At 37.4% G+C, this 15,075-nt stretch overlaps 1 protein-coding gene across 2 annotated transcripts in view; it reads right to left on the reverse strand.

Annotated features, from left to right (window-relative positions):
- The window catches only part of LOC117304361 (C2 domain-containing protein 5-like), a 54,154-nt gene that overhangs the window by 19,069 nt on the left and 20,010 nt on the right, over window positions 1-15,075 (reverse strand). For both annotated transcript variants that reach the window (XM_033788765.1, XM_033788764.1), the window contains exons 9-22: window positions 14,649-14,789; window positions 12,536-12,684; window positions 10,686-10,792; window positions 9,551-9,659; window positions 9,293-9,407; window positions 9,020-9,199; window positions 7,638-7,766; window positions 6,960-7,107; window positions 5,165-5,218; window positions 4,662-4,736; window positions 4,329-4,391; window positions 1,375-1,467; window positions 574-690; window positions 161-221 (exon numbers count right to left, since the gene is read on the reverse strand). In XM_033788765.1, the coding sequence (XP_033644656.1) occupies window positions 161-221; window positions 574-690; window positions 1,375-1,467; window positions 4,329-4,391; window positions 4,662-4,736; window positions 5,165-5,218; window positions 6,960-7,107; window positions 7,638-7,766; window positions 9,020-9,199; window positions 9,293-9,407; window positions 9,551-9,659; window positions 10,686-10,792; window positions 12,536-12,684; window positions 14,649-14,789 (1,541 nt within the window). The remainder of the gene's footprint in view (window positions 1-160; window positions 222-573; window positions 691-1,374; window positions 1,468-4,328; window positions 4,392-4,661; window positions 4,737-5,164; window positions 5,219-6,959; window positions 7,108-7,637; window positions 7,767-9,019; window positions 9,200-9,292; window positions 9,408-9,550; window positions 9,660-10,685; window positions 10,793-12,535; window positions 12,685-14,648; window positions 14,790-15,075) is intronic.

The following is a 15,075-nucleotide window of genomic DNA, read 5'->3' on the forward strand; positions in this document are numbered from 1 at the left end:
CCGCGCGGTTTATAATCCGAAAATTACGGTACATGTATGTCTTAGGGACTTGGACATTGTCTTTCTTCCCCCAATGGTCAGTGCACATCCTTCCAATATATTTTGAAGGCAAAGGTGAAAACAAAGGTCATAATGACAAACCTTTGGGTATTCTATTTACCTGTTGGGAGCTCAGGATCAAACAAACTCCAGACTGTCTCCTTATCTTCAACATCGTCCACCTGTCAAATCAAATAAAAGTTTCTTTATAATTTGTTTTACAACTGTTGTAAGTGTAAACACAGCTACATGTACATGTAGATTCAGCCTTGGGGAACTACTTTGCTTGGCTTATTACATGTATAGTGTACATGAAGGAAATTTAACAAATTGTCTAATCCATGAACTCACTTGATATAGTTGTGCCTCACATAAATCATCATGCCAGGGCAAAACAATTTTTGCTTTACCAAATAATATACCCCTTTTCCTACACCTGTAAACCATTCATTATTTTTAATTAAACCAATGTTGTATTTTTGCTAAAACATCTCAGAAATCTTGTAAGTGTTTGAAGCAACATTGCCTTCTTACCGTAAGGACGTACGTATCTTTCTGTGAGGGTAGGAATTGAGCTTCAGTGAGTTCCTCAGTGCTCTCTGTTATGACTGGCTGAGGACTATCTAATGCTGATGTCTCAACCATTGAGTCCTGAGTAACAATAAGACAACAATAATTGTGACAAGAGTATCATCAAAGCATGCATTGTACACAAATTCTACAACACTTGTAGTTTTGGTTTACAGGTGAAAACAAATAAATTAAAAGCCAGCTCAGGCAGTTAGGAAAAGGAAAACCTTCCTGTACGTGTACCAACACCTGTATTGACTAATAGGATGGCCAGCATTAATTACATAGAATGGAAAACAAATAAATTAAAAGCCAGCTCAGGCAGTTAGGAAAAGGAAAACCTTCCTGTATGTGTACCAACACCTATATTGACTAATAGGATGGCCAGCATTAATTACATAGAATGGAAAACAAATAAATTTAAAGCCAGCTTAAGCAGTTAGGAGAAGGAAAACCAACACCTGTATTGACTAATAGGATGGCCAGCATTAATTACATAGAATGGAAAACAAATAAATTAAAAGCCAGCTTAAGCAGTTAGGAGAAGGAAAACCAACACCTGTATTGACTAATAGGATGGCCAGCATTAATTACATAGAACGTAAATTTTTCTCATGTTGGCCATTATATGCTGGTTACCAAATTCATTAATACAGATGTTTGAGCCACATTGTTTAAATGTTTATAAATAAACCAGAATAATAATACTAATAAAACAAAAAAGCTCTTCTCTGGGATAAAAACACAGACGATTAAAAAACTTACTGGTAAGTGAAGATCATATATATCTCTGTTCCTTGCTGTCATGTCGAGAATGTTCTTCTGAATGGACTGAAATTGTTTCTCACCACCTCCAGACTAATCAGGAGAAATACACACACAAATGTTACATACAGTAAACAAATGTTACAATGCTAGACTTTGTAAGAACAGTAAACAACACACAGACTTTCAATGCAAACATAGTGAACAAATGTTACAATGCTAGACATTGTAAGAACAGTAAACAACACACAGACTAATTTTTCAATGCAAACATAGTAAACAAATGTTACAATGCTAGACTTTGTAAGAACAGTAAACAACACACAGACAAATGTTTCAATGCTAGACATTGTAAACATAGTAAACAAATGTTACAATGCTAGACATTGTTAATACAGTAAACAAACGTTACAATGCTAGACATTGTTAATACAGTAAACAAACGTTACAATGCTAGACATTGTTATTACAATAAACAAATGTTACAATGCTAGACATTGTAAACATAGTAAACAAATGTTACAATGCTAGACATTGTAAGAACAGTAAACAACACGCAGACAGATGTTACAATGCTAGACATTGTAAACATAGTAAACAAATGTTAAAATGCTAGACATTGTTAATACAGTAAACAAATGTTACAATGCTAGACATTGTAAATACAGTAAACAAATGTTACAATGCTAGACATTGTTAATACAGTAAACAAATGTTACAATGCTAGACATTGTAAGAACAGTAAACAACACGCAGACAGATGTTACAATGCTAGACATTGTAAACGTAGTAAACAAATGTTACAATGCTAGACATTGTTAATACAGTAAACAAATGTTACAATGCTAGACATTGTTAATACAGTAAACAAATGTTACAATGCTAGACATTGTAAATACAGTATACAAATGTTACAATGCTAGACATTGTTATTACAGTAAACAAATGTTACAATGCTAGACATTGTAAACATAGTAAACAAATGTTACAATGCTAGACATTGTTAATACAGTAAACAAATGTTACAATGCTAGACATTGTAAACATAGTAAACAAATGTTACAATGCTAGACATTGTTTATACAGTAAACAAATGTTACAATGCTAGACATTGTAAATACAGTAAACAAATGTTACAATGCTAGACATTGTAAATACAGTAAACAAATGTTACAATGCTAGACATTGTTTATACAGTTAACAAATGTTACAATGCTAGACATTGTTAATACAGTATACAAATGTTACAATGCTAGACATTGTAAACATAGTAAACAAATGTTACAATGCAAGACATTGTTAATACAGTAAACAAATGTTACAATGCTAGACATTGTAAATACAGTAAACAAATGTTACAATGCTAGACATTGTAAATACAGTAAACAAATGTTACAATGCTAGACATTGTAAACATAGTAAACAAATGTTACAATGCTAGACATTGTTAATACAGTAAACAAATGTTCCAATGCTAGACATTGTTAATACAGTAAACAAATGTTACAATGCTAGACATTGTAAATACAGTATACAAATGTTACAATGCCAGACATTGTAAGAACAGTAAACAAATGTTACAATGCTAGACATTGTTAATACAGTAAACAAATGTTACAATGCTGGACATTGTAAATACAGTTAACAAATGTTACAATGCTAGACATTGTTAATACAGTAAACAAATGTTACAATGCTAGACATTGTAAATGTAAGAAAAAACAGCCCTCGTCACACAAAGTTGTGTGCGTTTAGATGGTTGATTTCAAGACCTCAAGTTCTAAATCTGAGGTTTAGAAATCAAATTCGTGGAAAATTACTTCTTTCTCAGAGGGAGCCGTTTCTCACAATGTTTTATACCATCAACCTCTCCCCAGAAAGGTTTTATGCTAATAATTATTTTGAGTAATTACCAATAGTGTCCACTGCCTTTAACTTACGGTCTAATAATTCTTCATCATCATCATCATAGTAAAAGCAGATTTGATGAAATAGTGCAAGGTCCCTTTATCCCTCATGAGTTGTTGGGTGATTGTGTTTTATTGACCCCTTGCACGAACATTACATGTGAGTGGCTGTGCCACGATCACTATTATGGCAGTCAATAGGTATAAGTGTAAAAAAAAATGTGACAGTAAAGGAAATAATATTGACTCCCAAAACGGTGCCAGCAAGATGATCACGCTGGGTGAATTGGGTCTAAAAAGCACTGTATATCAAGACTGTTGCAGTGCCATTCCTAAAGACCAAACAAAACGGTACAACAAACTTTCACCATTTTAAACATTGTATATTTATTAGTAGAAATAACTCAAATTTAGTCATGTAAAAATTGTTATGTTCCCCCCGAAAAAGTGCCTTGCGTCTGCCTGCGCGCAGCAAAAACTCAAACAAAAGCCGCCGGGTGCATTTTGAGAAAGACTCTCAAGGTGATGTCACTGGGCGTGGGAGATAATGAAACATCTGTTTACTGCGCCGAGGACCTGCCGTGTAGTACATGGATGACATGTCACGATCACACAACACACAGCGACAGTCAAACTAAAGCATGACACTGTTTGAAAGCGAACTGAATTACAAAGGAATAAAATGCAAAATGTGAACAGTTGTAAAGTGCATCATCTCCATTCGCCGAGGATGACAGGCGACCGTGAATAAACACGAAGAAAACACATGTCCAGCTACGTCACTATTTTTGGTAACATGTTTGCTGCCAACATTGGTTAAAGGCTCTTGTTTTTCTGGAAGCCTTTATGTTGCGGGGTGTTTCAAGGCCGAGAATTTCTTTTTGTTTGTCAACGTATAAAATGAGTATACAAATTTAGCAAGAGGGTTACATGATGTTTCAAATGAAGATGGTTGGTTGGGGGCATTTTGTTTGGTCTTTAAGGAGTTGTGTGTATTCTCAAACTGCAGCACACATAGTATAGGAACAGACTATACATGTGCCTTACCTTACTTGTGATTTTCAATAGGGATGGGGGCGGCAGTGCAGTCACATAAGAAGCAGTAGCTGTCTGCACAATAAAAACAAGCGTTTTACACAACATTTTAAACTCCTTATACATGTACATAGTTTGTTGTTTTCTTTTATTTAATTTTATTTCAAACGATGACAACTTTATTTTTCACTTCACACTTCAAATGTTTAATATAATAGTCAACATATGAATTCTCAATAATTTTTTAGCTCCGAAGTGCTCATCCTTGAATGTTGAATTTTTGTAAAAAAAACAATTTTTTAAAAATATTTTTATAATAAATAAATAGAAGTTAAAACAACTTACAGCTACGCCAATGAGTAAAGTCTCTCCAACTATGATCTGTACATGGACACCAAATAGTGCATTCATGCCTTTCACCTGCAAAGATCACAAAATGTCATCATTAATTAATACAGTACATTTAATAGGAGGATTTAAAACCAAGTGACCAAAGCGCCTTACACTACTACTGCCATTGTTCGTGTTAAAGGCATTCCCGAAACCATCTCGATTCATAGGTGGTTGTAGCCCTGGCTGCTATAGTTGTGAAACTATAGCCATATCAGAATTAGCGGCTTCAGCTACGGCTATGGCTGGGAGGCCGTGTCATTATGTATTGAATTATACAATGTAGGATTCCTTAGCAACACCCTTAGCAACAGTTGTAGCCGTAATTGTAGCCACCAATTGGGGCACAGCCTAATTATCAATTATAATAATAATACATTTAAAACAAAAAGTTGGATTCCTTCCCAGTCTGAATACTCAACAAAGTGATGCCACCTTTAATTTCATGGTATGGTTACCTTGAGCTTATTCATCAACTGCCTGTGAAGTTCATATTCCATGAAGGGCAGCGCCTGAAAAGAAAATCATTTGGACTTAAAGGCACTGCACACTTTTGGTAGTTACTCAAAATAATTGTTAGCATAACAATTTACTACAGTACTAGGTACATATGTAACAAGCAATGGAGAGCTGTTGGTAGTATAAAACATTGCGAGAAACGGCTTCCTCTGAAGTACAGTACATTAATGTAGTTTTTTTAGAAAGAAGTAGGTTCTCAGAAAAATATTCATATTGATTTTAAGACCTCAGATGTGAGGTCTCGAAATCAAGCATCTAAATGCACACAACTTCATAATACAGGGGTGTTTTTTCTTCCCTTATTATCTCGCAACTTCGACGACCAATCAAATTCAAATTTTTACAGGTTTGTTATTTTGTGCATAATGTTGAGATACACCAAGTGAGAAGACGGGTCTTTGACAATTACCGAAGGTGTCCAGTGTCTTTAAATAACCTTGTTTTCTAATAGAGCACATTGATTCTTAATGTCCTTTAATACCCACCCTTATTAAGACGCACTTGCTTTCAAACTTGTTAACTCATACAGACCAAAAGACGTGTGTGTGTAAATCCTGTTCATAAGTTTGACATAATTCCACTGTAATTCCGCCCATTTCACACAAACTGGCTCCACTGATAAGCAAAAGCCAATAGAGCTAGTATTTACTGAGTGATTTATGCAAGAACTTGGGTTTTACCTGTTGTTGTTCTTAAAAGACTGAAGTCTTGGCAGATTTAAAAGTTTCTCTCATAATAGTTTACAACAATCAAATGATTGATTTTTCATTCCATCTCACAAATGCCAGAGACAGACATAGAGAAGAATATGTGAATGCAGCAGATACATAAGCTTGCATGTGACGCAATAACTTACATGTACCAGCATTTTCATGTAGTGTTGTGTACATGTAGCTGTTGCGAAAACAAACTAATTACTTGAATGCCACATGAATGAGTAAAGCAAAATGTTGATTAACTGGATCCTGTCAATAAAAGCACTGAGGGAAGAAAACTCTTTATTCATAACTAAAATCTTACTGCTAATACATGTATGATAAACTTAATATTTAGGATAACTCCAAACCCTGGCAGTTTCATGCTCCTTGAGACAATTTTTTTAGCGCAGATTGTTTACTTCTCAACTCATGCTTCAGAGCTTTCGCAATTCTACACACAATGAATTGACCAACACTCCATGCGAGGAGAGTACAACTATATACATTTACATTGTACTTGGTTACTATGGAACTATTCTAGTGTTCTCAATCACCACTAATCATGCTAATGATACCAGTGAAATGATGATATCTGCCGTGTGCTTCCTGGCGATTGCAGATTGTTAGCCAGATGCACTTACATAAACATTCTCCAATCAAGCTTTAGTTGACACATTATAGTTTTTTTATTTTTTTATTTCCGTCAAGTCAATGTACAAAATCACATTGAGTGTCAGCCCTTTAAACAATGCCTAGTGCAAAGAACAGACACATGTACATGATGTGGTAGGAGCCCAGTGTTACAATTTAGAGTAAACAGACTCTCAGGTTACATTGATACATGTACATGTACATGATGTGGTAGGAGCCCAGTGTTACAATTTAGAGTAAACAGACTCTCAGGTTACATTGATACATGTAAGCACTTTCTTGCTTGCCATATGAAAAAATACATCATTCAAGGCAAAAGGGAGGTTAGAAAACCATAAATACATGTACATGTACCAAGACAATTCACACAAGCTTTGATACTCACATCACTTATCATGGCTGCATTAGTTTCTCCCTGTGCTTTCTTCTTACTGCGGCATATACTAGCTTGCAGACAGCATCCTCTGCCAGTTACATGCAACTCATAGGGAGGTTCAATTGTAGTGAATAACACGTCTGGTACCTTGGATCTCCTGATATCAAATATTTCAATTGTCAGCTTGCAACATGGCTTGGGGCATTTTATTTAAAATTATGAATTTGGGCATTTTGAATTTAGGAAACCAAATCTAATGTTCATGCTTCATCGACAGTAAAAATGTATTCATTATTTTTCTCTGAACAAATCAGTGCAGTGGATTCAATAAGCTGCTTGTGGACCTTCAAAGGTCACCAAATGGGGTTGACCTATACATTGTAACCAGTCTATTGACATAATGTAGGTTGACCTATACATTGGAACCAGTCTATTGACATAATGTAGGTTGACCTATACATTGTAACCAGTCTATTGACATAATGTAGGTTGACCTATACATTGTAACCAGTCTATTGACATAATGTAGGTTGTCAACCAACAATATGCTTCTGGAGCACAATGGTCCATGTCCAGATGTACTCATTTCTCATTTGTATGCAAAATTATGAAAAATGTACCCATTTATTATTGGATAAAAAATAAGATAAAGATACATGCATGGTATTGTGGTGTATTATGACTTACTTGCATATGGAACACTTGCTGAGAGTGACAGGAAATGGAAGAGATGCTTCATTGTATGGAATGTGGCAGATGGAACATGTGGGGCAAGATGATTCAACAGTGACAGTGGTCGGATTGTCACTCATTATACTGAAAAATAGGCAACAGTTCCTGCTACATTAGCTATCAATTTATTTACATACACAAAGCTAAACATTAAACGAGGGAATAAAAGATTGGGGACAAGGTCTCAAACATCTGCTTAAAACTGGAAGGATCATGACTGGTAATAAATGACCAAGCCCAAGGTAAGGTCCTTTATTACACTACCATGACCCTAGGTTTGAAATGGCCTTTAATGCTCTTTTATTCCCTGTTATTAAACTTTATATTGGGTGCCTTCGATTACCTTCACAGGTTTGACCCAGGTCTCCCTCGGTAAGTTCCAATACATGTAGCATTCGCCGAGCTCACCTGGGTCAACCCCAGGAAACCTGCTTTTGGGGCGGGTCACATGGGTCTGACCGAGGTGCATGATGCCATAACCAAACGCATTTTCAATGGCCGTCCTTTTGTTTGGAATTTAGTGGGACACTTTCAGGAAGTTTGACACATATTTTCATCCTTAAAACAGCGACTTTGCGAGCATTCAAAACAACTTATTCGAAAGGCGGGTACTTTTGTATCAACATGGGCTTGTACAATTATTTTGAATGGCAGTTTAGTGGGACACTTTCAGGAAGTTTGACACATATTTTCATCCTTAAAACAGCGACTTTGGGAGCATTAAAAACAACTTATTCGAAAGGCGGGTACTTTAGTATCAACGTGGGCTTGTACAATTATTTTAAATGCCAGTTTTCCCTTTAAACAATTTTTGTACGATTTTGTTCAGGAATCCTCAGACATAATATACACATGAAAGTTGTTATGGCTGTCCCAAGATGTATTGGTGTGAATTTTGCATTTGATTAGGTCATGTTAGGGGCTTATCTATTTGAGCACATGGGGAAGCTAATTGAACACAACCATTCAAAAGCATATAAGTAAAAGAAAACTGTTATTTCTTGAACTTGCTTTTAGTAATATTTTAGAGATTCATTAAAGTTGAAATTGCATGGGATGCTAAATAGTTTTGTGTCTGGGGTAATTATGAAGGAAGTGTAGCAGACTGGTGAGATTCAGTGGTGGTGAAAGACATGCTAAAAAATGCTGTGTACTCGCAGTGTAACAGCAGGAAATAATAAGAACTCTTTGATGTATGAAGTTGGAACATAAAATGGTGGCAAGGATAACTGATTGCTGTCTCAGATTTTGTTGTAGACAGCAAGATGCCAGTGAAATGATAATGGGATGCGCCTATTTTTCAAGGCGATTTTGCCTAAAAAACCACATAGATCTACATTTCAGTAATTGGAGGTGACTTTTCCTGGCCGTTTTGTGGAAGATTCTGTTGGAAGTCCTGTCGATCTAAAGACATTGTCAGAATGTTCTGCGATGAGAGCGGTACAACTGGATACTGGAATGCTGCCAGATTGATGATGGCTGCTGTTCCTGTGGCAGACAACAGACAGATCTCATCACTGCAACAAAACCACACACAAACACATATTGGTTAATTCTCAATATCACACGACACATGTGATTTGATTGGATTTAATAGAAACTAATCTTACCATATGCTGGTTGTTTCTTTGTATCCAATTACAGCATGACATCCCATAGTAGTAGCATGAGACCTAATTTCAGTTCGTATTTCAGTCCACCAAGCATCTCTGGTTTCTGGCTCATCTAAATTTGACAAAAACAAAATACCATTGCTTCAAATTATGATCCAACTTCCATCAGCACACTAAGAAACTATTTTTTTTTTTTTTTTTACTTCAGTGTGAAAGAATGTACTCTTCCTAAACTCTATACATGTAAATGATTACCTGGGTTATGAATCCTGTCCAGCAGTTTGACTGAGCGTGCAGTAACAACTCCACCCAGGTGTACAAGGAAACCAGGAGGAAATTTCTTGATTGTGAAGAATGGATATTCCTGTAAAAAAAGCAGAAAAAGGATAACCCATTTTTTTTTTATAACAGCGAAAATAAATAAACATAAAAACTACACTGTCTTCTTTTGTGGCAAGAAACTGCTGTTTTGATTAATTTATTAACTAAGTAAATTCAAACACACACACACTAATACTCTAAATTCCCCCAACAATACTTTGAAGCCACATTATTCATGCCCTTTCAAAGATAATGCAGCCTGCTGTGAAGCAGCTCTTTTGAGAGCCAGTTCAAAAATAATGTTGAAAGAAAATGCTCAGTGATGCTTATGCCCAAGTCAGGAATGAGAATTTACGATGACTAGGAAACAGGACAAATTTAACGCTAAAACTTGCATGTCCGGATTTGGGGCAAAGTCCGTAACTTTTGATTGTCCGGAATTGGGGCAAGTTTACCCATGCAACGATGTAGCACAGCGAACCCTTCTGGAGTTTTGGGGATCATGTTATTGGGAGGAAAATACTTTCATTAAAGATGACATCATTATAGTGCTAGACAGATTTTGTCTTAAAAGTCTCAAAATAACATGATGTTTGAAACTTACTTCCCCCCCAAAAAAAATTAATGATTATGACAATGAACAGAGCAAATTTTGGACTCTGAAAAGTATCTCAAAGGAGGTGCGCACTGACGACTGATAAAAAAAGGCTAAAAATGTGTGCGCATCAAAAACACCATACATTGTTGTCAATAGACTTGTCTCTACACATGTTCCTTTGCTGCAACAGGAAACATTCATGTACGACATTGACCGTACCACATGAATGAAGCAGACTGAAAGAAGTCTAGCCTACACATAGATGAACGGGCTGCATGAAAGAAACAAATCAATGCATATTTGGCCGGCCGCTGCTGGGCAGCAATTTATTCTGGAACATGAAGCATGAAGACCACAAATTTGAAAGGGAAACAAAGTTTAAACCGGAAGATTCTCATACTTGCCAAGTAGACCATTGAACGATCCAGTTAATGATGAGTAACACAAAGGGAAGTCAGTTTACAAACTCACCAAGATATCAATAGTTATAGGAGGCAGAGCTGTTTTGGGTAGCATTGATAACCGCTGAGGAAGACCACCTCCACTCCCACTGCTGCCCATTTTCTCCTGACTACCAACTGCACAAATAAATCATCAATCCCAAATATTCACTACATGTATAGTGACTTTTCAACCACAGGTGGTATCAATTTGGGGTTTTAACAGAATTAAAGAATATATTATAAATGCTTTTATCAAATGTATAACAAAAACAATGACCTAGGACCTGAAGCGACTCATTTAGCTTGATCGTATCAAACATGTCAAATGATTCTCAAAATGAAAGTAGATTGTCTTCTAATAAATAGTGCCTGATCATTGTAGAGAATTATATACGGTAGATTGCATGTAGTTTTCAAATAGGACAAAGCTTCTTACCAAGAGGGACAGTAGATAGATCTGAATCAGATGAGTGTCTACAAGGAGCAACCTTAAGTTAGGGACCTCAACACCCATTGTTTAACTCATTGTAACAGCTTACCAAGATGGACAGTAGATAGATCTGAATCAGATGAGTGTCTACAAGGAGCAACCTTAAGTTAGGGACCTCAACACCCATTGTTTAACTCATTGTAACAGCTTACCAAGAGGGACAGTAGATAGATCTGAATCAGATGAGTGTCTACAAGGAGCAACCTTAAGTTAGGGACCTCAACACCCATTGTTTAACTCATTGTAACAGCTTACCAAGAGGGGCAATAGATAGATCTGAATCAGATGAGTGTCTACAAGGAGCAACCTTAAGTTAGGGACCTCAACACCCATTGTTTAACTCATTGTAACAGCTTACCAAGAGGGGCAATAGATAGATCTGAATCAGATGAGTGTCTACAAGGAGCAACCTTAAGTTAGGGACCTCAACACCCATTGTTTAACTCATTGTAACAGCTTACCAAGAGGGGCAATAGATAGATCTGAATCAGATGAGTGTCTACAAGGAGCAACCTTAAGTTAGGGACCTCAACACCCATTGTTTAACTCATTGTAACAGCTTACCAAGAGGGACAGTAGATAGATCTGAATCAGATGAGTGTCTACAAGGAGCAACCTTAAGTTAGGGACCTCAACACCCATTGTTTAACTCATTGTAACAGCTTACCAAGAGGGACAGTAGATAGATCTGAATCAGATGAGTGTCTACAAGGAGCAACCTTAAGTTAGGGACCTCAACACCCATTGTTTAACTCATTGTAACAGCTTACCAAGAGGGACAGTAGATAGATCTGAATCAGATGAGTGTCTACAAGGAGCAACCTTAAGTTAGGGACCTCAACACCCATTGTTTAACTCATTGTAACAGCTTACCAAGAGGGACAGTAGATAGATCTGAATCAGATGAGTGTCTACAAGGAGCAACCTTAAGTTAGGGACCTCAACACCCATTGTTTAACTCATTGTAACAGCTTACCAAGAGGGACAGTAGATAGATCTGAATCAGATGAGTGTCTACAAGGAGCAACCTTAAGTTAGGGACCTCAACACCCATTGTTTAACTCATTGTAACAGCTTACCAAGAGGGACAGTAGATAGATCTGAATCAGATGAGTGTCTACAAGGAGCAACCTTAAGTTAGGGACCTCAACACCCATTGTTTAACTCATTGTAACAGCTTACCAAGAGGGGCAATAGATAGATCTGAATCAGATGAGTGTCTACAAGGAGCAACCTTAAGTTAGGGACCTCAACACCCATTGTTTAACTCATTGTAACAGCTTACCAAGAGGGACAGTAGATAGATCTGAATCAGATGAGTGTCTACAAGGAGCAACCTTAAGTTAGGGACCTCAACACCCATTGTTTAACTCATTGTAACAGCTTACCAAGAGGGACAGTAGATAGATCTGAATCAGATGAGTGTCTACATGGAGCAACCTTTGATGGAGATCTTGGCGCTGGTTGAGACATCTGTTGGTTAAATGCCGGGGAGCTGTGTGTAGCCAAATCTGGTGTGTCCTCCAGCAAAGGAAACCTGGATACAATTAAGATTGAGAATTGTTGCTTTTCAATAATCAGTTTGTTTACTTGGCTTTGTTAATCACAGTTCATACAAAACAACAACTGAGTTCAGACAAACTACACATTTCTCAATTCAAACCTTTTTGCCCTCAACCCCTAAAGGCACTGCAACCCAGTATAAGGTATGCTTTATCCTCCACTGGGTTCCCTCCTTCAAGTGAGCTTGCACTGGCGAAGCTCAAATCAGGGAAAATTTGGATGAAATTACAGTTATTGTTACTATAAGGATTGGCAAACACTTCCACACAAACAAAAACATCCACGATGCCCTGAGTTGATGATGCCCATGGTTGCATTTATAAAATTGTCATCTGCATTTGTTTAGGCGCCTTGTCAAAACCTCCCGTGGTTCCTCCGCTGACAGTCCGTGGACTGGACAGCAAATACCGCCGTTGCTAAGGACCTCTGACAGTCCGCGGAAGAACGGTCATGTGCGTTGAAGTGGGGCGAAGTAAATGAGCTATCCATGCCTGGCACTGTTGTTGGTATAACAATAAGTCTCATGAATAAACAAGTTGTATTTTCAGGTCATGAATATCAACGGCCCTGGACCAGCCGTGCTCTCCCAGAATAATACATTTTCAACTCATGAATACCATCGTTCTGGAAACGGACAGGCCACACTGACAAGACAATTACACTATAAATGTTGGGTGTGCCATAAGATAATCGCACACTTCATTAATCAGGGAACGATTTCGCCAGTATCGCATTCTAAAAGGTGCATTGCAAATGTTGCGATCCAATTTGCGATGCATATTTAGCAACATTTATGCTTAATACAAAAATATAGACTTTTTTTATTTGAAACCATCAACATTTAATCAATTTTCTCGCAAGAAAAACAATGCTAAATTAATAAAAAATCACCGCCTAACGTTTTCTTCCCTGACGTTGAATACTTTTACACACCGCTCTGTGCATGGCAGTAGGGCAAAATCGACCAATAAAAAGATTTGTTAAGCGCTATATGGAAATTCAACAGCCAATAGAAACACGTGTCACTGAGACTGTGGCTTTCTCCCCCTCATACATTGAACAAACTATATTTGCTAAAATTATGATTGGTAGGCAATTTTCAGTTATGGTACTAATTGCATCATACACGTTCCGTCTTCCCCTATTACAAATATATCATTGCCAACTCTACCCGTTCCCATGAATCTTCCCTTATTAAAAAACAAATTCCCCAATTGTTCGCATCCTGGTTCCGCAGTGTCTGTATGTTCATATCCAGTCGTTTCACGTAAATAAACTCATTCCTGTCTTGTCCCGTCCCGTAACCATGTCCTGTAAATAAACACATTCCCGTTCCATTTTCCCGAATGATAACTATACATGTATGTATGTAGTTTTATGCTGTAGTCATGATCGCTGCAAACGATAATATGACTGTTAAATTGTCCCCTGTCACTGCTACTCTGAGGCCCACTTGGAACGGAGCTTGCACGTAGCCTGAAACTTTTGTCAATCGAAGCCGGGAATAAAGAAAACCGTTTCTAGAATTCACATGTTTTTGGCATGTAGGGCCAACCAAGATTGGAGGAAATGGCTTTTAGTTACACATCCACCCTCACTTTACTTTTTAATAAGCAAAGGTAAAACCATTGTTAACCACCTGCGTTCCTCCGCGGTTCCGCCAGTCAGCTAATAAGCTGGACCTCACAATGGCCGACCGGTCGCTCGGCGGAGCCGCTGGAATACTCATGTTTATTGACATGTAAATGAGCTGTCGTGGCCATGGACCTGCTCGGTTGCTACGGGTTCTTTTGTTACAAAAATACGCGGACTCCCGCAGAATGCACGCGGAATGGAACGGCTTGGAGGTTTTGACAAGGCGCCTTAACACATGAGTTTGAAACTACAGAAAAATGTAACATATCTGTTACCAGCCAAGTATTTAACCCACTGCCTTACTCTTTAGGAATGAGTTGATCTTGTGGTGGACTAGTAGAGAGAGGTGATACCAATGGATTAGCTCTTTGAATCATTGCTGCAGTACCAATACCTCGCACAACTATACCAGACTCTCCCTCCAGATCAAAACACTGCCAGTACCTGCAAAACATAATAACAGTTCTTCAACAAATCAATGCTTAAGTTATTTTATGAACAAAATAAAGAGATGGGGTATAAAAATGGTTCATATTAATCCAAAACCTTCAAATAGGCGTTGTCAATTCTACATGCTGAATGGCAAATTCATAAAGATTGAAGGGGCTTTTATGGATGAACGCAATTGTTAAGGTCGCAGCTATCTCCAGGAGTGATTGGGTTGGCCTACAATGTTTTCAGTCTACCCCCAGTACACTAATCTCATTTGTTATTTATCTGCAGGGATATG

The sequence above is a fragment of the Asterias rubens genome, chromosome 21, assembly GCF_902459465.1.
Source record: "Asterias rubens chromosome 21, eAstRub1.3, whole genome shotgun sequence".
NCBI classification, from domain to species: Eukaryota; Metazoa; Echinodermata; class Asteroidea; order Forcipulatida; family Asteriidae; genus Asterias; species Asterias rubens.